This window comes from Carettochelys insculpta, chromosome 34 (genome assembly GCF_033958435.1).
Source record: "Carettochelys insculpta isolate YL-2023 chromosome 34, ASM3395843v1, whole genome shotgun sequence".
In the NCBI taxonomy this organism is placed as follows: domain Eukaryota; kingdom Metazoa; phylum Chordata; order Testudines; family Carettochelyidae; genus Carettochelys; species Carettochelys insculpta.
This window is the reverse complement of record NC_134170.1, coordinates 1026844-1049453: the sequence shown is the minus strand read 5'-3', so window position 1 is coordinate 1049453 and position 22610 is coordinate 1026844. Positions and strand designations below refer to the sequence as shown.

At 62.7% G+C, this 22610-nt stretch overlaps 1 protein-coding gene across 1 annotated transcript; it reads left to right on the top strand.

Annotated features, from left to right (window-relative positions):
• Window positions 1-1804: 1804 nt before the first annotated feature.
• Window positions 1805-21318, top strand: LOC142005617 (uncharacterized). Its single transcript, XM_074982896.1, has 14 exons — window positions 1805-1848; window positions 4897-5116; window positions 7243-7279; window positions 7980-8121; window positions 9844-9982; window positions 10790-10913; window positions 11094-11278; window positions 11453-11742; window positions 12835-12946; window positions 17294-17887; window positions 19226-19300; window positions 20123-20263; window positions 20816-20922; window positions 21294-21318. The coding sequence occupies exons 1-14, from the start codon at window positions 1805-1807 to the stop codon at window positions 21316-21318; spliced, it is 2235 nt and encodes a 744-aa protein (XP_074838997.1).
• Window positions 21319-22610: the final 1292 nt, after the last annotated feature.

Below are 22610 nucleotides of genomic sequence, written 5' to 3'. Positions count from 1 at the left end.
CACCTCCATCCTGTCCTCTACAGCAGAGACCAGCTCCGTCTCCTCTCGCAGCACCTCCATCCTGTCCTCTACAGCAGAGACCAGCTCCGTCTCCTCCCCCAGCACCTCCATCCTGTCCTCTACGGCAGAGACCAGCTCCGTCTCCTCCCCCAGCACCTCCATCCTGTCCTCTACAGCAGAGACCAGCTCCGTCTCCTCTCGCAGCACCTCCATCCCGTCCTCTACTGCAGAGACCAGCTCCGTCTCCTCTCCCAGCACCTCCATCCCGTCCTCTACAGCAGAGACCAGCTCCGTCTCCTCCCAGAGCACCTCCTTCCCGTCCTCTACGGCAGAGACGAGCTCCGTCTCCTCCCCCAGCACCTCCATCCCATCCTCTACGGCAGAGACCAGCTCCGTCTCCTCCCCCAGCACCGCCATCCCATCCTCTACTGCAGAGACCAGCTCCGTCTCCTCCCCCAGCACCTCCATTCTGTCCTCTACAGCAGAGACCAGCTCCGTCTCCTCCCCCAGCACCTCCATCCCATCGTCCATGGCAAAGACAAGCTCCGTCTCCTCCCCCATCACCTCAATCCTGTCCTCTACGGCAGAGACCAGCTCCATCTCCTCTCCCAGCACCTCCATCCCGTCCTCAACGGCAGAGACCAGTTCCGTCTCCTCACCCAGCACCTCCATCCCGTCCTCTACAGCAGAGACCAGCTCCGTCTCCTCCTCCAGCACCTCCATCCCGTCCTCTACGACAGAGACCAGCTCCGACTCCTCCACCAGCATCTCCAACCCGTCCTCTACGGCAGAGACCAGCTCCGTCTCCTCACCCAGCACCTCCATCCCGTACTCTACGGCAGAGACAAGCTCCGTCTCCTCCCTGACCACCTCCATCCCGTCCTCTACGGCAGAGACCAGCTCCGTCTCCTCCCCCAGCACCTCCATCCCATCCTCTACTGCAGAGACCAGCTCCGTCTCCTCTCCCAGCACCTCCATCCTGTCTTCTACGGCAGAGACCAGCTCCGTCTCCTCCCCCAGCACCTCCATTCTGTCCTCTACAGCAGAGACCAGCTCCGTCTCCTCCTCCAGCACCTCCATTCCGTCCTCTACGGCAGAGACCAGCTCCGTCTCCTCCTCCAGCACCTCCATCCCGTCCTCTACGGCAGAGACCAGCTCCGTCTCCTCTTACAGCACCTCCATCCCGTCCTCTACGGGAGAGACGAGCTCCGTCTCCTCCCCCAGCACCTCCATTCCGTCCTCTACAGCTGAGACCAGCTCCGTCTCCGCTCCCATCACATCCATCCCGTCCTCAACGGCAGAGAACAGCTCCGTCTCCTCCCCCAGCACCTCGATCCCGTCCTCTACGGCAGAGACCAGCTCCGTCTCCTCCCCCAGCACCTCCATCTTGTCTTCTACGGCAGAGACCAGCTCCGTCTCCTCCCAGAGCACCTCCATCCCGTCCTCTACAGCAGAGACCAGCTCCGTCTCCTCTCCCAGCACCTCCATCCCGTCCTCTACGGCAGAGACCAGCTCCGTCTCCTCCCCCAGCACCTCCATTCTGTCCTCTACAGCAGAGACCAGCTCAGTCTCCTCTCCCAGCACCTCCATCCCATCCTCTACTGCAGAGACCAGCTCCGTCTCTTCTCCCAGGACCTCCATCCCGTCTTCTACGGCAGAGACCAGCTCCGTCTCCTCTACCAGCACCTCCATCCCGTCCTCTACGGCAGAGACCAGCTCCGTCTCCTCCCCCAGCACCTCCATCCCTTCCTCCACTGCAGAGACCAGCTCCGTCTCCTCTCCCAGCACCTCAATCCCGTCCTCTATGGCGGAGACCAGCTCCGTCTCCTCCCAGAGCACCTCCTTCCCGTCCTCTATGGCAGAGACCAGCTCCGTCTCCTCTCCCAGCACCTCCATCCTGTCCTCTACGGCAGAGACCAGCTCCGTCTCCTCCTCCAGCACCTCCATCCCGTCCTCTACGGCAGAGACCAGCTCCGTCTCCTCCCCCAGCACCTCCATTCTGTCCTCTACAGCAGAGACCAGCTCCGTCTCCTCCCCCAGCACCTCCATCCCGTCCTCTACTGCAGAGACCAGCTCCGTCTCCTCCCCCAGCACCTCCATCCCGTCTTCTACGGCAGAGACCAGCTCCGTCTCCTCTCCCAGCACCTCCATCCCGTCTTCTACGGCAGAGACCAGCTCCGTCTCCTCTCCCAGCACCTCCATCCCGTCTTCTACGGCAGAGACCAGCTCCGTCTCCTCCCCCAGCACCTCCATCCCGTCCTCTACGGCAGAGACCAGCTCCGTCTCCTCCCTGACCACCTCCATCCCGTCCTCTACGGCAGAGACCAGCTACGTCTCCTCTCCCAGCACATCCATTCCGTCCTCTACGGCAGAGACCAGCTCCGTCTCCTCCCCCAGCACCTCCATCCCGTCCTCTACGGCAGAGACCAGCTCCGTCTCCTCCCCCAGCACCTCCATCCCGTCCTCTACGGCAGAGACCAGCTCCGTCTCCTCCCCCAGCACCTCCATCCCGTCCTCTACGGCAGAGACCAGCTCCGTCTCCTCCCCCAGCACCTCCATCCCGTCCTCTACGACAGAGACCAGCTCCGACTCCTCCACCAGCATCTCCAACCCGTCCTCTACGGCAGAGACCAGCTCCGTCTCCTCCCCCAGCACCTCCATCCCGTCCTCTACAGCAGAGACCAGCTCCGTCTCCTCCCAGAGCACCTCCTTCCCGTCCTCTACGGCAGAGACCAGCTCCGTCTCCTCTCCCAGCACCTCCATCCCGTCCTCTACGGCAGAGACCAGCTCCGTCTCCTCCCCCAGCAACTCCATTCTGTCCTCTACAGCAGAGACCAGCTCAGTCTCCTCTACCAGCACCTCCATCCCATCCTCTACTGCAGAGACCAGCTCCGTCTCCTCTCCCAGCACCTCCATCCCATCTTCTACGGCAGAGACCAGCTCCGTCTCCTCTACCAGCACCTCCATCCCGTCCTCTACGGCAGAGACCAGCTCCGTCTCCTCCCCCAGCACCTCCATCCCGTCCTCTACGGCAGAGACCAGCTCCGTCTCCTCCTCCAGCACCTCTATCCCGTCCTCTACGACAGAGACCAGCTCCGACTCCTCCACCAGCATCTCCAACCCGTCCTCTATGGCAGAGACCAGCTCCGTCTCCTCCCCCAGCACCTCCATCCTGTCCTCTACGGCAGAGACCAGCTCCGTCTCCTCCCCCAGCACCTCCATCCCGTCCTCTACGGCAGAGACCAGCTCCGTCTCCTCCTCCAGCACCTCCATCCCGTCCTCTACGACAGAGACCAGCTCCGTCTCCTCCACAAGCATCTCCATCCCGTCCTCTACGGCCGAGACCAGCTCCGTCTCCTCCTCCAGCACCTCCATCCCGTCCTCAACGGCTGAGACCAGCTCCGTCTCCTCCCTGACCACCTCCATCCCGTCCTCTACGGCAGAGACCAGCTCCGTCTCCTCTCCCAGCACCTCCATCCCGTCTTCTACGGCAGAGACCAGCTCCGTCTCCTCCGAGAGCACCTCCTTCCCGTCCTCTACGGCAGAGACCATCTCCGTCTCCTTTCCCAGCACCTCCATCTTGTCCTCTACGGCCGAGACCAGCTCCGTCTCCTCCTCCAGTACCTCCATCCCGTCCTCTACGGCCGAGACCAGCTCCGTCTCCTCCTCCAGTACCTCCATCCCGTCCTCTACGGCAGAGACCAGCTCCATCTCCTCCCCCAGCACCTCCATCCCGTCCTCTACGGCAGAGACCAGCTCCGTCTCCTCCCCCAGCACCTCCATCCCGTCCTCTAAAGCAGAGACCAGCTCCGTCTCCTCCCTCATCACATCCATCCCGTCCTCTACGGCAGAGACCAGCTCCGTCTCCTTTACCAGCACCTCCATATTGTCCTCTACGGCAGAGACCAGCTCCGTCTCCTTCCCCAGCACCTCCATCCCATCCTCTACTGCAGAGACCAGCTCCGTCTCCTCTCCCAGCACCTCCATCCCGTCCTCTATGGCAGAGACCAGCTCCGTCTCCTCCCAGAGCACCTCCTTCCCGTACTCTACAGCAGAGACCAGCTCCGTCTCCTCTCCCAGCACCTCCATCCTGTCCTCTACGGCAGAGACCAGCTCCGTCTCCTCTCCCAGCACCTCCATCCCGTCCTCTACGGCAGAGACCAGCTACGTCTCCTCCCAGAGCACCTCCATCCTGTCCTCTACGACAGAGACCAGCTCCGTCTCCTCCTCCAGTACCGCCATCCCATCCTCTACTGCAGAGACCAGCTCCGTCTCCTCCCCCAGCACCTCCATCCCGTCCTCTACGGCCGAGACCAGCTCCGTCTCCTTCCTGACCACCTCCATCCCGTCCTCTACGGCAGAGACCAGCTCCGTCTCCTCCCCCAGCACCGCCATCCCATCCTCTACTGCAGAGACCAGCTCCGTCTCCTCCCCCAGCACCTCCATTCTGTCCTCTACAGCAGAGACCAGCTCCGTCTCCTCCCCCAGCACCTCCATCCCGTCGTCCACGGCAAAGACAAGCTCCGTCTCCTCCCCCATCACCTCAATCCTGTCCTCTACGGCAGAGACCAGCTCCGTCTCCTCTCCCAGCACCTCCATCCCGTCCTCAACGGCAGAGACCAGCTCCGTCTCCTCACCCAGCACCTCCATCCCGTTCTCTACGGCAGAGACCAGCTCCGTCTCCTCCTCCAACACCTCCATCCCGTCCTCTACGACAGAGACAAGCTCCGACTCCTCCACCAGCATCTCCAACCCGTCCTCTACGGCAGAGACCAGCTCCGTCTCCTCACCCTGCACCTCCATCCCGTACTCTACGGCAGAGACCAGCTCCGTCTCCTCCCTGACCACCTCCATCCCGTCCTCCACGGCAGAGACCAGCTCCGTCTCCTCCCCCAGCACCACCATCCCATCCTCTACTGCAGAGAACAGCTCCGTCTCCTCTCCCAGCACCTCCATCCTGTCTTCTACGGCAGAGACCAGCTCCGTCTCCTCCCCCAGCACCTCCATTCTGTCCTCTTCAGCAGAGACCAGCTCCGTCTCCTCCTCCAGCACCTCCATTCCGTCCTCTACGGCAGAGACCAGCTCCGTCTCCTCCACCAGCACCTCCATCCCGTCCTCTACGGCAGAGACGAGCTCCGTCTCCTCCCCCAGCATCTCCGTTCCGTCCTCTACAGCTGAGACGAGCTCCGTCTCCGCTCCCATCACATCCATCCCGTCCTCAACGGCAGAGACCAGTTCCGTCTCCTCACCCAGCACCTCCATCCCGTCCTCTACAGCAGAGACCAGCTCCGTCTCCTCCTCCAGCACCTCCATCCCGTCCTCTACGACAGAGACCAGCTCCGACTCCTCCACCAGCATCTCCAACCCGTCCTCTACGGCAGAGACCAGCTCCGTCTCCTCACCCAGCACCTCCATCCCGTACTCTACGGCAGAGACAAGCTCCGTCTCCTCCCTGACCACCTCCATCCCGTCCTCTACGGCAGAGACCAGCTCCGTCTCCTCCCCCAGCACCTCCGTCCCATCCTCTACTGCAGAGACCAGCTCCGTCTCCTCTCCCAGCACCTCCATCCTGTCTTCTACGGCAGAGACCAGCTCCGTCTCCTCCCCCAGCACCTCCATTCCGTCCTCTACAGCAGAGACCAGCTCCGTCTCCTCCTCCAGCACCTCCATTCCGTCCTCTACGGCAGAGACCAGCTCCGTCTCCTCCTCCAGCACCTCCATCCCGTCCTCTACGGCAGAGACCAGCTCCGTCTCCTCTTACAGCACCTCCATCCCGTCCTCTACGGGAGAGACGAGCTCCGTCTCCTCCCCCAGCACCTCCATTCCGTCCTCTACAGCTGAGACCAGCTCCGTCTCCGCTCCCATCACATCCATCCCGTCCTCAACGGCAGAGACCAGCTCCGTCTCCTCCCCCAGCACCTCGATCCCGTCCTCTACGGCAGAGACCAGCTCCGTCTCCTCCCCCAGCACCTCCATCTTGTCTTCTACGGCAGAGACCAGCTCCGTCTCCTCCCAGAGCACCTCCATCCCGTCCTCTACAGCAGAGACCAGCTCCGTTTCCTCTCCCAGCACCTCCATCCCGTCCTCTACGGCAGAGACCAGCTCCGTCTCCTCCCCCAGCACCTCCATTCTGTCCTCTACAGCAGAGACCAGCTCAGTCTCCTCTCCCAGCACCTCCATCCCGTCTTCTACGGCAGAGACCAGCTCCGTCTCCTCCCAGAGCACCTCCTTCCCGTCCTCTACGGCAGAGACCAGCTCCGTCTCCTCCCCCAGCACCTCCATCCCGTCCTCTACGGCAGAGACCAGCTCTGTCTCCTCCTCCAGCACCTCCATCCCGTCCTCTACGACAGAGACCAGCTCCGACTCCTCCACCAGCATCTCCAACCCGTCCTCTACGGCAGAGACCAGCTCCGTCTCCTCCCCCAGCACCTCCATGCCGTCCTCTACAGCAGAGACCAGCTCCGTCTCCTCACCCAGCACCTCCATCCTGTCCTCTACGGCAGAGACCAGCTCCGTCTCCTCCCCTAGTACCTCCATCCCGTCCTCTACGGCAGAGACCAGCTCCGTCTCCTCCCTGACCACCTCCATCCCGTCCTCTACGGCAGAGACCAGCTACGTCTCCTCTCCCAGCACATCCATTCCGTCCTCTACGGCAGAGACCAGCTCCGTCTCCTCCCCCAGCACCTCCATCCCGTCCTCTACGGCAGAGACCAGCTCCGTCTCCTCCCCCAGCACCTCCATCCCGTCCTCTACTGCAGAGACCAGCTCCGTCTCCTCCCCCAGTACCTCCATCCCCTCCTCTACGGCAGAGACCAGCTCCGTCTCCTCCCCCATCACCTCCATCCCGTCCTCTACGGGAGAGACCAGCTCCGTCTCCTCCCCCAGCACCTCCATCCCGTCCTCTACGCCACAGACCAGCTCCGTCTCCTCCTCCAGCACCTCCATCCCGTCCTCTACGACAGAGACCAGCTCCGACTCCTCCACCAGCATCTCCAACCCGTCCTCTACGGCAGAGACCAGCTCTGTCTCCTCCCCCAGCACCTCCATCCCGTCCTCTATGGGAGAGACCAGCTCCGTCTCCTCTCCCAGCACCTCCATCCTGTCCTCTACGGCAGAGACCAGCTCCGTCTCCTCCCCCAGCACCTCCATTCTGTCCTCTACAGCAGAGACCAGCTCAGTCTCCTCTCCCAGCACCTCCATCCCGTCCTCTACTGCAGAGACCAGCTCCGTCTCCTCTCCCAGCACCTCGATCCCGTCTTCTACGGCAGAGACCAGCTCCGTCTCCTCCCAGAGCACCTCCTTCCCGTCCTCTACGGCAGAGACCAGCTCCGTCTCCTCTCCCAGCACCTCCATCCTGTCCTCTACGGCCGATACCAGCTCCGTCTCCTCCTCCAGTACCTCCATCCCGTCCTCTACGGAAGAGACCAGCTCCGTCTCCTCCCCCAGCACCTCCATTCTGTCCTCTACAGCAGAGACCAGCTCCGTCTCCTCCCCCAGCACCTCCATCCCGTCCTCTACTGCAGAGACCAGCTCCGTCTCCTCCCCCAGCACCTCCATCCCGTCCTCTACGACAGAGACCAGCTCCGACTCCTCCACCAGCATCTCCAACCCGTCCTCTACGGCAGAGACCAGCTCCGTCTCCTCCCCCAGCACCTCCATCCCGTCCTCTACAGCAGAGACCAGCTCCGTCTCCTCCCCCAGCACCTCTATCCCGTCTTCTACGGCAGAGACCAGCTCCGTCTCCTCCCCCAGCACCTCCATTCTGTCCTCTACAGCAGAGACCAGCTCCGTCTCCTCCCCCAGCACCTCCATCCCGTCGTCTACGGCAAAGACCAGCTACGTCTCCTCCCAGAGCACCTCCTTCCCGTCCTCTACGGCAGAGACCAGCTCCGTCTCCTCTCCCAGCACCTCCATCCCGTCCTCTACGGCAGAGACCAGCTCCGTCTCCTCCCCCAGCACCTCCATTCTGTCCTCTACAGCAGAGACCAGCTCAGTCTCCTCTACCAGCATCTCCATCCCATCCTCTACTGCAGAGACGAGCTCCGTCTCCTCTCCCAGCACCTCCATCCCGTCTTCTACGGCAGAGACCAGCTCCGTCTCCTCTCCTAGCACCTCCATCCTGTCCTCTACGGCCGAGACCAGCTCCGTCTCCTCCTCCAGTACCTCCATCCCGTCCTCTACGGCAGAGACCAGCTCCGTCTCCTCTACCAGCACCTCCATCCCGTCCTCTACGGCAGAGACCAGCTCCGTCTCCTCCCCCAGCACCTCCATCCCGTCCTCTACGGCAGAGACCAGCTCCGTCTCCTCCTCCAGCACCTCTATCCCGTCCTCTACGACAGAGACCAGCTCCGACTCCTCCACCAGCATCTCCAACCCGTCCTCTATGGCAGAGACCAGCTCCGTCTCCTCCCCCAGCATCTCCATCCTGTCCTCTACGGCAGAGACCAGCTCCGTCTCCTCCCCCAGCACCTCCATCCCGTCCTCTACGGCAGAGACCAGCTCCGTCTCCTCCTCCAGCACCTCCATCCCGTCCTCTACGACAGAGACCAGCTCCGTCTCCTCCACCAGCACCTCCATCCTATCCTCTACGGCAGAGACCAGCTCCGTCTCCTCCCTGACCACCTCCATCCCGTCCTCTACGGCAGAGACCATCTCCGTCTCCTTTCCCAGCACCTCCATCTTGTCCTCTACGGCCGAGACCAGCTCCGTCTCCTCCTCCAGTACCTCCATCCCGTCCTCTACGGCAGAGACCAGCTCCATCTCCTCCCCCAGCACCTCCATCCCGTCCTCTACGGCAGAGACCAGCTCCGTCTCCTTTACCAGCACCTCCATATTGTCCTCTACGGCAGAGACCAGCTCCGTCTCCTCCCCCAGCACCTCCATCCCATCCTCTACTGCAGAGACCAGCTCCGTCTCCTCTCCCAGCACCTCCATCCCGTCCTCTATGGCAGAGACCAGCTCCGTCTTCTCCCAGAGCACCTCCTTCCCGTACTCTACAGCAGAGACCAGCTCCGTCTCCTCTCCCAGCACCTCCATCCTGTCCTCTACGGCAGAGACCAGCTCCGTCTCCTCTCCCAGCACCTCCATCCCGTCCTCTACGGCAGAGACCAGCTACGTCTCCTCCCAGAGCACCTCCATCCTGTCCTCTACGACAGAGACCAGCTCCGTCTCCTCCTCCAGTACCGCCATCCCATCCTCTACTGCAGAGACCAGCTCCGTCTCCTCCCCCAGCACCTCCATCCCGTCCTCTACGGCCGAGACCAGCTCCGTCTCCTTCCTGACCACCTCCATCCCGTCCTCTACGGCAGAGACCAGCTCCGTCTCCTCCCCCAGCACCGCCATCCCATCCTCTACTGCAGAGACCAGCTCCGTCTCCTCCCCCAGCACCTCCATTCTGTCCTCTACAGCAGAGACCAGCTCCGTCTCCTCCCCCAGCACCTCCATCCCGTCGTCCACGGCAAAGACAAGCTCCGTCTCCTCCCCCATCACCTCAATCCTGTCCTCTACGGCAGAGACCAGCTCCGTCTCCTCTCCCAGCACCTCCATCCCGTCCTCAACGGCAGAGACCAGCTCCGTCTCCTCACCCAGCACCTCCATCCCGTTCTCTACGGCAGAGACCAGCTCCGTCTCCTCCTCCAACACCTCCATCCCGTCCTCTACGACAGAGACAAGCTCCGACTCCTCCACCAGCATCTCCAACCCGTCCTCTACGGCAGAGACCAGCTCCGTCTCCTCACCCAGCACCTCCATCCCGTACTCTACGGCAGAGACCAGCTCCGTCTCCTCCCTGACCACCTCCATCCCGTCCTCCACGGCAGAGACCAGCTCCGTCTCCTCCCCCAGCACCTCCATCCCATCCTCTACTGCAGAGAACAGCTCCGTCTCCTCTCCCAGCACCTCCATCCTGTCTTCTACGGCAGAGACCAGCTCCGTCTCCTCCCCCAGCACCTCCATTCTGTCCTCTTCAGCAGAGACCAGCTCCGTCTCCTCCTCCAGCACCTCCATTCCGTCCTCTACGGCAGAGACCAGCTCCGTCTCCTCCACCAGCACCTCCATCCCGTCCTCTACGGCAGAGACCAGCTCCGTCTCCTCTTACAGCACCTCCATCCCGTCCTCTACGGCAGAGACGAGCTCCGTCTCCTCCCCCAGCATCTCCGTTCCGTCCTCTACAGCTGAGACCAGCTCCGTCTCCGCTCCCATCACATCCATCCCGTCCTCAACGGCAGAGACAAGCTCCGTCTCCTCCCCCAGCACCTCGATCCCGTCCTCTACGCCAGAGACGAGCTCCGTCTCCTCCCCCAGCACCTCCATCTTGTCTTCTACGGCAGAGACCAGCTCCGTCTCCTCCCAGAGCACCTCCATCCCGTCCTCTACAGCAGAGACCAGCTCCGTCTCCTCCCCCAGCACCTCCATCCTGTCCTCTACGGCAGAGACCAGCTCCGTCTCCTCCCCCAGCACCTCCATCCCGTCCTCTACGGCAGAGACCAGCTCCGTCTCCTCCCCCAGCACCTCGATCCTGTCCTCTACGGCAGAGACCAGCTCCGTCTCCTCCCCCAGCACCTCCATCTTGTCTTCTACGGCAGAGACCAGCTCCGTCTCCTCCCCCAGCACCTCCATCCCGTTGTCCACGGCAAAGACAAGCTCCGTCTCCTCCCCCATCACCTCAATCCTGTCCTCTACGGCAGAGACCAGCTCCGTCTACTCTCCCAGCACCTCCATCCCGTCCTCAACGGCAGAGACCAGCTCCGTCTCCTCACCCAGCACCTCCATCCCGTTCTCTACGGCAGAGACCAGCTCCGTCTCCTCCTCCAGCACCTCCATCCCGTCCTCTACGACAGAGACAAGCTCCGACTCCTCCACCAGCATCTCCAACCCGTCATCTACGGCAGAGACCAGCTCCGTCTCCTCACCCAGCACCTCCATCCCGTACTCTACGGCAGAGACCAGCTCCGTCTCCTCCCTGACCACCTCCATCCCATCCTCTACTGCAGAGACCAGCTCCGTCTCCTCTCCCAGCACCTCCATCCTGTCTTCTACGGCAGAGACCAGCTCCGTCTCCTCCCCCAGCACCTCCATTCTGTCCTCTACAGCAGAGACCAGCTCCGTCTCCTCCTCCAGCACCTCCATTCCGTCCTCTACGGCAGAGACCAGCTCCGTCTCCTCCACCAGCACCTCCATCCCGTCCTCTACGGCAGAGACCAGCTCCGTCTCCTCTTACAGCACCTCCATCCCGTCCTCTACGGCAGAGACGAGCTCCGTCTCGTCCCCCAGCATCTCCGTTCCGTCCTCTACAGCTGAGACCAGCTCCCTCTCCGCTCCCATCACATCCATCCCGTCCTCAACGGCAGAGACAAGCTCCATCTCCTCCCCCAGCACCTCGATTCCGTCCTCTACGCCAGAGACGAGCTCCGTCTCCTCCCCCAGCACCTCCATCTTGTCTTCTACGGCAGAGACCAGCTCCGTCTCCTCCCAGAGCACCTCCATCCCGTCCTCTAAAGCAGAGACCAGCTCCGTCTCCTCCCCCAGCACCTCCATCCTGTCCTCTACGGCAGAGACCAGCTCCGTCTCCTCCCCCAGCACCTCCATCCCGTCCTCTACGGCAGAGACCAGCTCCGTCTCCTCCTCCAGCACCTCCATCCCGTCCTCTACGACAGAGACCAGCTCCGTCTCCTCCACCAGCATCTCCATCCCGTCCTCTACGGCTGAGACCAGCTCCGTCTCCTCCTCCAGCACCTCCATCCCGTCCTCAACGGCCGAGACCAGCTCCGTCTCCTCCCTGACCACCTCCATCCCGTCCACTACGGCAGAGACCAGCTCCGTCTCCTCCCCCAGCACCTCCATCCTATCCTCTACGGCAGAGACCAGCTCCGTCTCCTCCCAGAGCACCTCCTTCCCGTCCTCTACGGCAGAGACCAGCTCCGTCTCCTCTCCCAGCACCTCCATCCCGTCTTCTACGGCAGAGACCATCTCCGTCTCCTTTCCCAGCACCTCCATCCTGTCCTCTACGGCCGAGACCAGCTCCGTCTCCTCCTCCAGTACCTCCATCCCGTCCTCTACGGCAGAGACCAGCTCCGTCTCCTCCCCCAGCACCTCCATCCCGTCCTCTACGGCAGAGACCAGCTCCGTCTCCTCCCCCAGCACCTCCATCCCGTCCTCTACGGCAGAGACGAGCTCCGTCTCCTCCCCCAGCATCTCCGTTCCGTCCTCTACAGCTGAGACCAGCTCCGTCTCCGCTCCCATCACATCCATCCCGTCCTCAACGGCAGAGACAAGCTCCGTCTCCTCCCCCAGCACCTCGATCCCGTCCTCTACGCCAGAGACGAGCTCCGTCTCCTCCCCCAGCACCTCCATCTTGTCTTCTACGGCAGAGACCAGCTCCGTCTCCTCCCAGAGCACCTCCATCCCGTCCTCTACAGCAGAGACCAGCTCCGTCTCCTCCCCCAGCACCTCCATCCTGTCCTCTACGGCAGAGACCAGCTCCGTCTCCTCCCCCAGCACCTCCATCCCGTCCTCTACGGCAGAGACCAGCTCCGTCTCCTCCCCCAGCACCTCGATCCTGTCCTCTACGGCAGAGACCAGCTCCGTCTCCTCCCCCAGCACCTCCATCTTGTCTTCTACGGCAGAGACCAGCTCCGTCTCCTCCCCCAGCACCTCCATCCCGTTGTCCACGGCAAAGACAAGCTCCGTCTCCTCCCCCATCACCTCAATCCTGTCCTCTACGGCAGAGACCAGCTCCGTCTACTCTCCCAGCACCTCCATCCCGTCCTCAACGGCAGAGACCAGCTCCGTCTCCTCACCCAGCACCTCCATCCCGTTCTCTACGGCAGAGACCAGCTCCGTCTCCTCCTCCAGCACCTCCATCCCGTCCTCTACGACAGAGACAAGCTCCGACTCCTCCACCAGCATCTCCAACCCGTCCTCTACGGCAGAGACCAGCTCCGTCTCCTCACCCAGCACCTCCATCCCGTACTCTACGGCAGAGACCAGCTCCGTCTCCTCCCTGACCACCTCTATCCCGTCCTCCACGGCAGAGACCAGCTCCGTCTCCTCCCCCAGCACCTCCATCCCATCCTCTACTGCAGAGACCAGCTCCGTCTCCTCTCCCAGCACCTCCATCCTGTCTTCTACGGCAGAGACCAGCTCCGTCTCCTCCCCCAGCACCTCCATTCTGTCCTCTACAGCAGAGACCAGCTCCGTCTCCTCCTCCAGCACCTCCATTCCGTCCTCTACGGCAGAGACCAGCTCCGTCTCCTCCACCAGCACCTCCATCCCGTCCTCTACGGCAGAGACCAGCTCCGTCTCCTCTTACAGCACCTCCATCCCGTCCTCTACGGCAGAGACGAGCTCCGTCTCCTCCCCCAGCATCTCCGTTCCGTCCTCTACAGCTGAGACCAGCTCCCTCTCCGCTCCCATCACATCCATCCCGTCCTCAACGGCAGAGACAAGCTCCGTCTCCTCCCCCAGCACCTCGATCCCGTCCTCTACGCCAGAGACGAGCTCCGTCTCCTCCCCCAGCACCTCCATCTTGTCTTCTACGGCAGAGACCAGCTCCGTCTCCTCCCAGAGCACCTCCATCCCGTCCTCTACAGCAGAGACCAGCTCCGTCTCCTCCCCCAGCACCTCCATCCTGTCCTCTACGGCAGAGACCAGCTCCGTCTCCTCCCCCAGCACCTCCATCCCGTCCTCTACGGCAGAGACCAGCTCCGTCTCCTCCTCCAGCACCTCCATCCCGTCCTCTACGACAGAGACCAGCTCCGTCTCCTCCACCAGCATCTCCATCCCGTCCTCTACGGCCGAGACCAGCTCCGTCTCCTCCTCCAGCACCTCCATCCCGTCCTCAACGGCCGAGACCAGCTCCGTCTCCTCCCTGACCACCTCCATCCCGTCCTCTACGGCAGAGACCAGCTCCGTCTCCTCCCCCAGCACCTCCATCCTATCCTCTACGGCAGAGACCAGCTCCGTCTCCTCCCAGAGCACCTCCTTCCCGTCCTCTACGGCAGAGACCAGCTCCGTCTCCTCTCCCAGCACCTCCATCCCGTCTTCTACGGCAGAGACCATCTCCGTCTCCTTTCCCAGCACCTCCATCCTGTCCTCTACGGCCGAGACCAGCTCCGTCTCCTCCTCCAGTACCTCCATCCCGTCCTCTACGGCAGAGACCAGCTCCGTCTCCTCCCCCAGCACCTCCATCCCGTCCTCTACGGCAGAGACCAGCTCCGTCTCCTCCCCCAGCACCTCCATCCCGTCCTCTAAAGCAGAGACCAGCTCCGTCTCCTCCCTCATCACATCCATCCCGTCCTCTACGGCAGAGACCAGCTCCGTCTCCTTTACCAGCACCTCCATATTGTCCTCTACGGCAAAGACCAGCTCCGTCTCCTCCCCCAGCACCTCCATCCCATCCTCTACTGCAGAGACCAGCTCCGTCTCCTCTCCCAGCACCTCCATCCCGTCCTCTATGGCAGAGACGAGCTCCGTCTCCTCCCCCAGCACCTCCATCCCATCCTCTACTGCAGAGACCAGCTCCGTCTCCTCCCCCAGCACCTCCATCCCGTCCTCTATGGCAGAGACCAGCTCCGTCTCCTCTCCCAGCACCTCCATCCCGTCCTCTATGGCAGAGACCAGCTCCGTCTCCTCCCCCAGCACCTCCATCCCGTCCTCTATGGCAGAGACCAGCTCCGTCTCCTCTCCCAGCACCTCCATCCCGTCCTCAACGGCAGAGACCAGCTCCGTCTCCTCCCCCAGCACCCCCATCCCGTCCTCTATGGCAGAGACCAGCTCCGTCTCCTCCTCCAGCACCTCCATCCCGTCCTCTACGACAGAGACCAGCTCCGACTCCTCCACCAGCATCTCCAACCCGTCCTCTATGGCAGAGACCAGCTCCGTCTCCTCCCCCAGCACCTCCATCTTGTCTTCTACGGCAGAGACCAGCTCCGTCTCCTCCCCTAGTACCTCCATCCCATCCTCTACGGCAGAGACCAGCTCCGTCTCCTACCTGACCACCTCCATCCCGTCCTCTACGGCAGAGACCAGCTACGTCTCCTCTCCCAGCACCTCCATTCCGTCGTCTACGGCAGAGACCAGCTCCGTCTCCTCCTCCAGCACCTCCATCCCGTCCTCTATGGCAGAGACCAGCTCCGTCTCCTCCCCCAGCACCTCCATCCCCTCGTCTATGGCAAAGACCAGATCTGTCTCCTCCCCCATCACCTCAATCCTGTCCTCTACGGCAGAGACCAGCTCCGTCTCCTCTCCCAGCACCTCCATCCCGTCCTCAACGGCAGAGACCAGCTCTGTCTCCTCCCCCAGCACCTCCATCCCGTCCTCTACGGCAGAGACCAACTCCGTCTCCTCCTCCAGCACCTCCATCCCGTCCTCTACGACAGAGACCAGCTCCGTCTCCTCCACCAGCATCTCCATCCCGTCCTCTACAGCAGAGACCAGCTCCGTCTCCTCCCCCAGCACCTCCATCCCGTCCTCTACAGCAGAGACCAGCTCCGTCTCCTCACCCAGCACCTCCATCCTGTCCTCTACGGCAGAGACCAGCTCCGTCTCCTCCCCTAGTACCTCCATTCCATCCTCTACGACAGAGACCAGCTCCGTCTCCTCCACCAGCATCTCCATCCCGTCCTCTACGGCAGAGACCAGCTCCGTCTCCTCCCCCAGCACCTCCATCCCGTCCTCTACAGCAGAGACCAGCTCCGTCTCTTCACCCAGCACCTCCATCCTGTCCTCTACGGCAGAGACTAGCTCCGTCTCCTCCCCTAGTACCTCCATCCCATCCCCTACGACAGAGACCAGCTCCGTCTCCTCCCTGACCACCTCCATCCCGTCCTCTACGGCAGAGACCAGCTCCGTCTCCTCTCCCAGCACCTCCATTCCGTCCTCTATGGCAGAGACCAGCTCCGTCTCCTCCCCCAGCATCTCCATCCCGTCGTCTACGGCAAAGACCAGCTCCGTCTCCTCACCCATCACCTCCTTCCCGTCCTCTACGGCAGAGACCAGCTCCGTCTCCTCCCCCATCACCTCAATCCTGTCCTCTACGGCAGAGACCAGCTCCGTCTCCTCCTCCAGCACCTCCATCCCGTCCTCAACGGCCGAGACCAGCTCCGTCTCCTCCCTGACCACCTCCATCCCGTCCTCTACGGCAGAGACCAGCTCCGTCTCCTCCCCCAGCACCTCCATCCTATCCTCTACGGCAGAGACCAGCTCCGACTCCTCCCCCAGCACCTCCATCCCGTCCTCTACGACAGAGACCAGCTCCGTCTCCTCCTCCAGCACCTCCATCCCGTCCTCTACGACAGAGACCAGCTCCGTCTCCTCCTCCAGCACCTCCATCCCGTCCTCTACGACAGAGACCAGCTCCGACTCCTCTACCAGCACCTCCATCCCGTCCTCTACAGCAGAGACCAGCTCCGTCTCCTCACCCAGCACCTCCATCCTCTCCTCTACGGCAGAGACCAGCTCCGTCTCCTCCCCCAGCACCTCCATCCCATCCTCTACGGCAGAGACCAGCTCCGTCTCCTCCCTGACCACCTCCATCCCGTCCTCTACGGCAGAGACCAGCTACGTCTCCTCTCCCAGCACCTCCATTCCGTCCTCTACGGCAGAGACCAGCTCCGTCTCCTCCTCCAGCACCTCCATCCCGTACTCTACGGCACAGACCAGCTCCGTTTCCTCTTACAGCACCTCCATCCCGTCCTCTACGGCAGAGACGAGCTCCGTCTCCTCCCCCAGCACCTCCATTCCGTCCTCTACAGCCGAGAACAGCTCTGTCTCCTCTCCCATCACATCCATCCCGTACTCTACGGCAGAGACCAGCTCCGTCTCCTCCCCCAGCACGTCGATCCCGTCCTCTACGGCAGAGACCAGCTCCGTCTCCTCCCCCAGCACCTCCATCTTGTATTCTACGGGAGAGACCAGCTCCGTCTCCTCCCAGAGCACCTCCATCCCGTCCTCTACGGCAGAGACCAGCTCCGTCTCCTCCCCCAGCACCTCCATCCTGTCCTCTACGGCAGAGACCAGCTCCGTCTCCTCCCCCAGCACCTCCATCCCGTCCTCTACGGCAGAGACCAGCTCTGTCTCCTCCTCCAGCACCTCCATCCCGTCCTCTACGACAGAGACCAGCTCCGTCTCCTCCACCAGCATCTCCATCCCGTCCTCTACGGCCGAGACCAGCTCCGTCTCCTCCCTGACCACCTCCATCCCGTCCTCTACGGCAGAGACCAGCTCCGTCTCCTTCCCCAGCACCTCCATCCCGTCCTCTATGGCAGAGACCAGCTCCGTCTCCTCCCAGAGCACCTCCTTCCCGTCCTCTACGGCAGAGACCAGCTCCGTCTCCTCTCCCAGCACCTCCATCCTGTCCTCTACGGCAGAGACCAGCTCCGTCTCCTCCCCCAGCACCTCCATTCTGTCCTCTACAGCAGAGACCAGCTCAGTCTCCTCTCCCAGCACCTCCATCCCGTCCTCTACTGCAGAGACCAGCTCCGTCGCCTCCCCCAGCACCTCCATCCCGTTCTCTACGGCAGAGACCAGCTCCGTCTCCTCTCCCAGCACCTCCATCCTGTCCTCTACGGCAGAGACCAGCTCCGTCTCCTCCCCCAGCACCTCCATTCTGTCCTCTACAGCAGAGACCAGCTCCGTCTCCTCTCCCAGCACCTCCATCCCGTCCTCTACTGCAGAGACCAGCTCCGTCTCCTCCCCCAGCACCTCCATCCCGTCCTCTACGGCAGAGACCAGCTTCGTCTCCTCCTCCAGCACCTCCTTCCCGTCCTCTACGACAGAGACCAGCTCCGTCTCCTCCACCAGCATCTCCATCCCGTCCTCTACGGCCGAGACGAGCTCCGTCTCCTCCTCCAGCACCTCCATCCCGTCCTCAACGGCCGAGACCAGCTCCGTCTCCTCCCTGACCACCTCCATCCCGTCCTCTACGGCAGAGACCAGCTCCGTCTCCTCCCCCAGCACCTCCATCCTATCCTCTACGGCAGAGACCAGCTCCGTCTCCTCCCAGAGCACCTCCTTCCCGTCCTCTACGGCAGAGACCAGCTCCGTCTCCTCTCCCAGCACCTCCATCCCGTCTTCTACGGCAGAGACCATCTCCGTCTCCTTTCCCAGCACCTCCATCCTGTCCTCTACCGCCGAGACCAGCTCCGTCTCCTTCTCCAGTACCTCCATCCCGTCCTCTACGGCAGAGACCAGCTCCGTCTCCTCCCCCAGCACCTCCATCCCGTCCTCTAGGGCAGAGACCAGCTCCGTCTCCTCCCCCAGCACCTCCATCCCGTCCTCTAAAGCAGAGACCAGCTCCGTCTCCTCCCTCATCACATCCATCCCGTCCTCTATGGCAGAGACCAGCTCCGTCTCCTTTACCAGCACCTCCATATTGTCCTCTACGGCAAAGACCAGCTCCGTCTCCTCCCCCAGCACCTCCATCCCATCCTCTACTGCAGAGACCAGCTCCGTCTCCTCCCCCAGCACCTCCATCCCGTCCTCTATGGCAGAGACCAGCTCCGTCTCCTCTCCCAGCACCTCCATCCCGTCCTCTATGGCAGAGACCAGCTCCGTCTCCTCCCCCAGCACCTCCATCCCGTCCTCTACGACAGAGACCAGCTCCGACTCCTCTACCAGCATCTCCAACCCGTCCTCTACGGCAGAGACCAGCTCCGTCTCCTCCCCCAGCACCTCCATCCCGTCCTCTACAGCAGAGACCAGCTCCGTCTCCTCACCCAGCACCTCCATCCTCTCCTCTACGGCAGAGACCAGCTCCGTCTCCTCCCCCAGCACCTCCATCCCATCCTCTACGGCAGAGACCAGCTCCGTCTCCTCCCTGACCACCTCCATCCCGTCCTCTACGGCAGAGACCAGCTACGTCTCCTCTCCCAGCACCTCCATTCCGTCCTCTACGGCAGAGACCAGCTCCGTCTCCTCCTCCAGCACCTCCATCCCGTACTCTACGGCACAGACCAGCTCCGTTTCCTCTTACAGCACCTCCATCCCGTCCTCTACGGCAGAGACCAGCTCCGTCTCCTCCCCCAGCACCTCCATTCCGTCCTCTACAGCCGAGAACAGCTCTGTCTCCTCTCCCATCACATCCATCCCGTACTCTACGGCAGAGACCAGCTCCGTCTCCTCCCCCAGCACGTCGATCCCGTCCTCTACGGCAGAGACCAGCTCCGTCTCCTCCCCCAGCACCTCCATCTTGTATTCTACGGGAGAGACCAGCTCCGTCTCCTCCCAGAGCACCTCCATCCCGTCCTCTACGGCAGAGACCAGCTCCGTCTCCTCTCCCAGCACCTCCATCCTGTCCTCTACGGCAGAGACCAGCTCCGTCTCCTCCCCCAGCACCTCCATCCCGTCCTCTACGGCAGAGACCAGCTCTGTCTCCTCCTCCAGCACCTCCATCCCGTCCTCTACGACAGAGACCAGCTCCGTCTCCTCCACCAGCATCTCCATCCCGTCCTCTACGGCCGAGACCAGCTCCGTCTCCTCCCTGACCACCTCCATCCCGTCCTCTACGGCAGAGACCAGCTCCGTCTCCTTCCCCAGCACCTCCATCCCGTCCTCTACGGCAGAGACCAGCTCCGTCTCCTCCTCCAGCACCTCCATCCCGTACTCTACGGCACAGACCAGCTCCGTTTCCTCTTACAGCACCTCCATCCCGTCCTCTACGGCAGAGACGAGCTCCGTCTCCTCCCCCAGCACCTCCATTCCGTCCTCTACAGCCGAGAACAGCTCTGTCTCCTCTCCCATCACATCCATCCCGTACTCTACGGCAGAGACCAGCTCCGTCTCCTCCCCCAGCACGTCGATCCCGTCCTCTACGGCAGAGACCAGCTCCGTCTCCTCCCCCAGCACCTCCATCTTGTATTCTACGGGAGAGACCAGCTCCGTCTCCTCCCAGAGCACCTCCATCCCGTCCTCTACGGCAGAGACCAGCTCCGTCTCCTCCCCCAGCACCTCCATCCTGTCCTCTACGGCAGAGACCAGCTCCGTCTCCTCCCCCAGCACCTCCATCCCGTCCTCTACGGCAGAGACCAGCTCTGTCTCCTCCTCCAGTACCTCCATCCCGTCCTCTACGACAGAGACCAGCTCCGTCTCCTCCACCAGCATCTCCATCCCGTCCTCTACGGCCGAGACCAGCTTCGTCTCCTCCCTGACCACCTCCATCCCGTCCTCTACGGCAGAGACCAGCTCCGTCTCCTTCCCCAGCACCTCCATCCCGTCCTCTATGGCAGAGACCAGCTCCGTCTCCTCCCAGAGCACCTCCTTCCCGTCCTCTACGGCAGAGACCAGCTCCGTCTCCTCTCCCAGCACCTCCATCCTGTCCTCTACGGCAGAGACCAGCTCCGTCTCCTCCCCCAGCACCTCCATTCTGTCCTCTACAGCAGAGACCAGCTCAGTCTCCTCTCCCAGCACCTCCATCCCGTCCTCTACTGCAGAGACCAGCTCCGTCTCCTCCCCCAGCACCTCCATCCCGTTCTCTACGGCAGAGACCAGCTCCGTCTCCTCCTCCAGCACCTCCATCCTGTCCTCTACGGCAGAGACCAGCTCCGTCTCCTCCCCCATCACCTCAATCCCGTCCTCTACGGCAGAGACCAGCTCCGTCTCCTCCCCCAGCACCTCCATCCCGTCCTCTACGGCAGAGACCAGCTCCGTCTCCTCTCCCAGCACCTCCATCCTGTCCTCTACGGCAGAGACCAGCTCCGTCTCCTCCCCCAGCACCTCCATTCTGTCCTCTACAGCAGAGACCAGCTCCGTCTCCTCTCCCAGCACCTCCATCCCGTCCTCTACTGCAGAGACCAGCTCCGTCTCCTCTTCCAGCACCTCCATCCCGTCTTCTACGGCAGAGACCAGCTCTGTCTCCTCCCAGAGCACCTCCTTCCCGTCCTCTACGGCAGAGACCAGCTCCGTCTCCTCCCAGAGTACCTCCGTCCCGTCGTCTATGGCAAAGACCAGATCTGTCTCCTCCCCCATCACCTCAATCCTGTCCTCTACGGCAGAGACCAGCTCCGTCTCCTCTCCCAGCACCTCCATCCCGTCCTCAACGGCAGAGACCAGCTCTGTCTCCTCCCCCAGCACCTCCATCCCGTCCTCTACGGCAGAGACCAACTCCGTCTCCTCCTCCAGCACCTCCATCCCGTCCTCTACGACAGAGACCAGCTCCGTCTCCTCCACCACCATCTCCATCCCGTCCTCTACGGCAGAGACCAGCTCCGTCTCCTCCCCCAGCACCTCCATCCCGTCCTCTACGGCAGAGACCAGCTCCGTCTCCTCACCCAGCACCTCCATCCTGTCCTCTACGGCAGAGACCAGCTCCGTCTCCTCCCCTAGTACCTCCATTCCATCTTCTACGACAGAGACCAGCTCCGTCTCCTCACCCAGCACCTCCATCCTGTCCTCTACGGCAGAGACCAGCTCCGTCTCCTCACCCAGCATCTCCATCCCGTCCTCTACGGCAGAGACCAGCTCCGTCTCCTCCCCCAGCACCTCCATCCCGTCCTCTACAGCAGAGACCAGCTCCGTCTCCTCACCCAGCACCTCCATCCTGTCCTCTACGGCAGAGACCAGCTCCGTCTCCTCCCCTAGTACCTCCATCCCATCCTCTACGGCAGAGACCAGCTCCGTCTCCTCCCTGACCACCTCCATCCCGTCCTCTACGGCAGAGACCAACTACGTCTCCTCTCCCAGCACCTCCATTCCGTCCTCTACGGCAGAGACCAGCTCCGTCTCCTCTCCCATCACCTCCATCCCGTCCTCTACAGCAGAGACCAGCTCCGTCTCCTCCCCCAGCACCTCCATCCCGTCCTCTACGGCAGAGACCAGCTCCGTCTCCTCCTCCAGCACCTCCATCCCGTCCTCTACGGCAGAGACCAGCTCCGTCTCCTCCCCCAGCACCTCCATCCCATCCTCTACGGCAGAGACCAGCTCCGTCTCCTCCTCCAGCACCTCCATCCCGTCCTCTACGGCAGAGACCAGCTCCGTCTCCTCTTACAGCACCTCCATTCCGTCCTCTACGTCAGAGACGAGCTCCGTCTCCTCTCGCAGCACCACCATCCCATCCTCTACTGCAGAGACCAGCTCCGTCTCCTCCCAGAGCACCTCCTTCCCGTCCTCTACAGCCGAGACCAGCTCCGTCTCCTCTCCCATCACATCCATCCCGTCCTCTTCGTCAGAGACCAGCTCCGTCTCCTCCCCCAGCACCTCCATTCCGTCCTCTACAGCCGAGACCAGCTCCGTCTCCTCTCCCATCACATCCATCCCGTCCTCTTCGTCAGAGACCAGCTCCGTGTCCTCCTCCAGCACCTCCATTCCGTCCTCTACGGCAGAGACCAGCTCCGTCTCCTCTCCCAGCACCTCCATCCCATCCTCTACGGCAGAGACCAGCTCCGTCTCTTCCCCCAGCACCTCCATCCTGTCCGCTATGACAGAGACCAGCTCTGTCTCCTCCCCCAGCACCCCCATCCCTTCCTCTACGGCAGAGACCAGCTCCGTGTCCTCACCCATCACCTCCATACTGTCCTCTACAGCCGAAACAGTTCCCTCTAACATCACCTTGGTGACCCAGCCGAGCACCGTCTCCTCGTCTGTCCCCTCCAATGTCACCTCGACCACCCTTCCCAGAA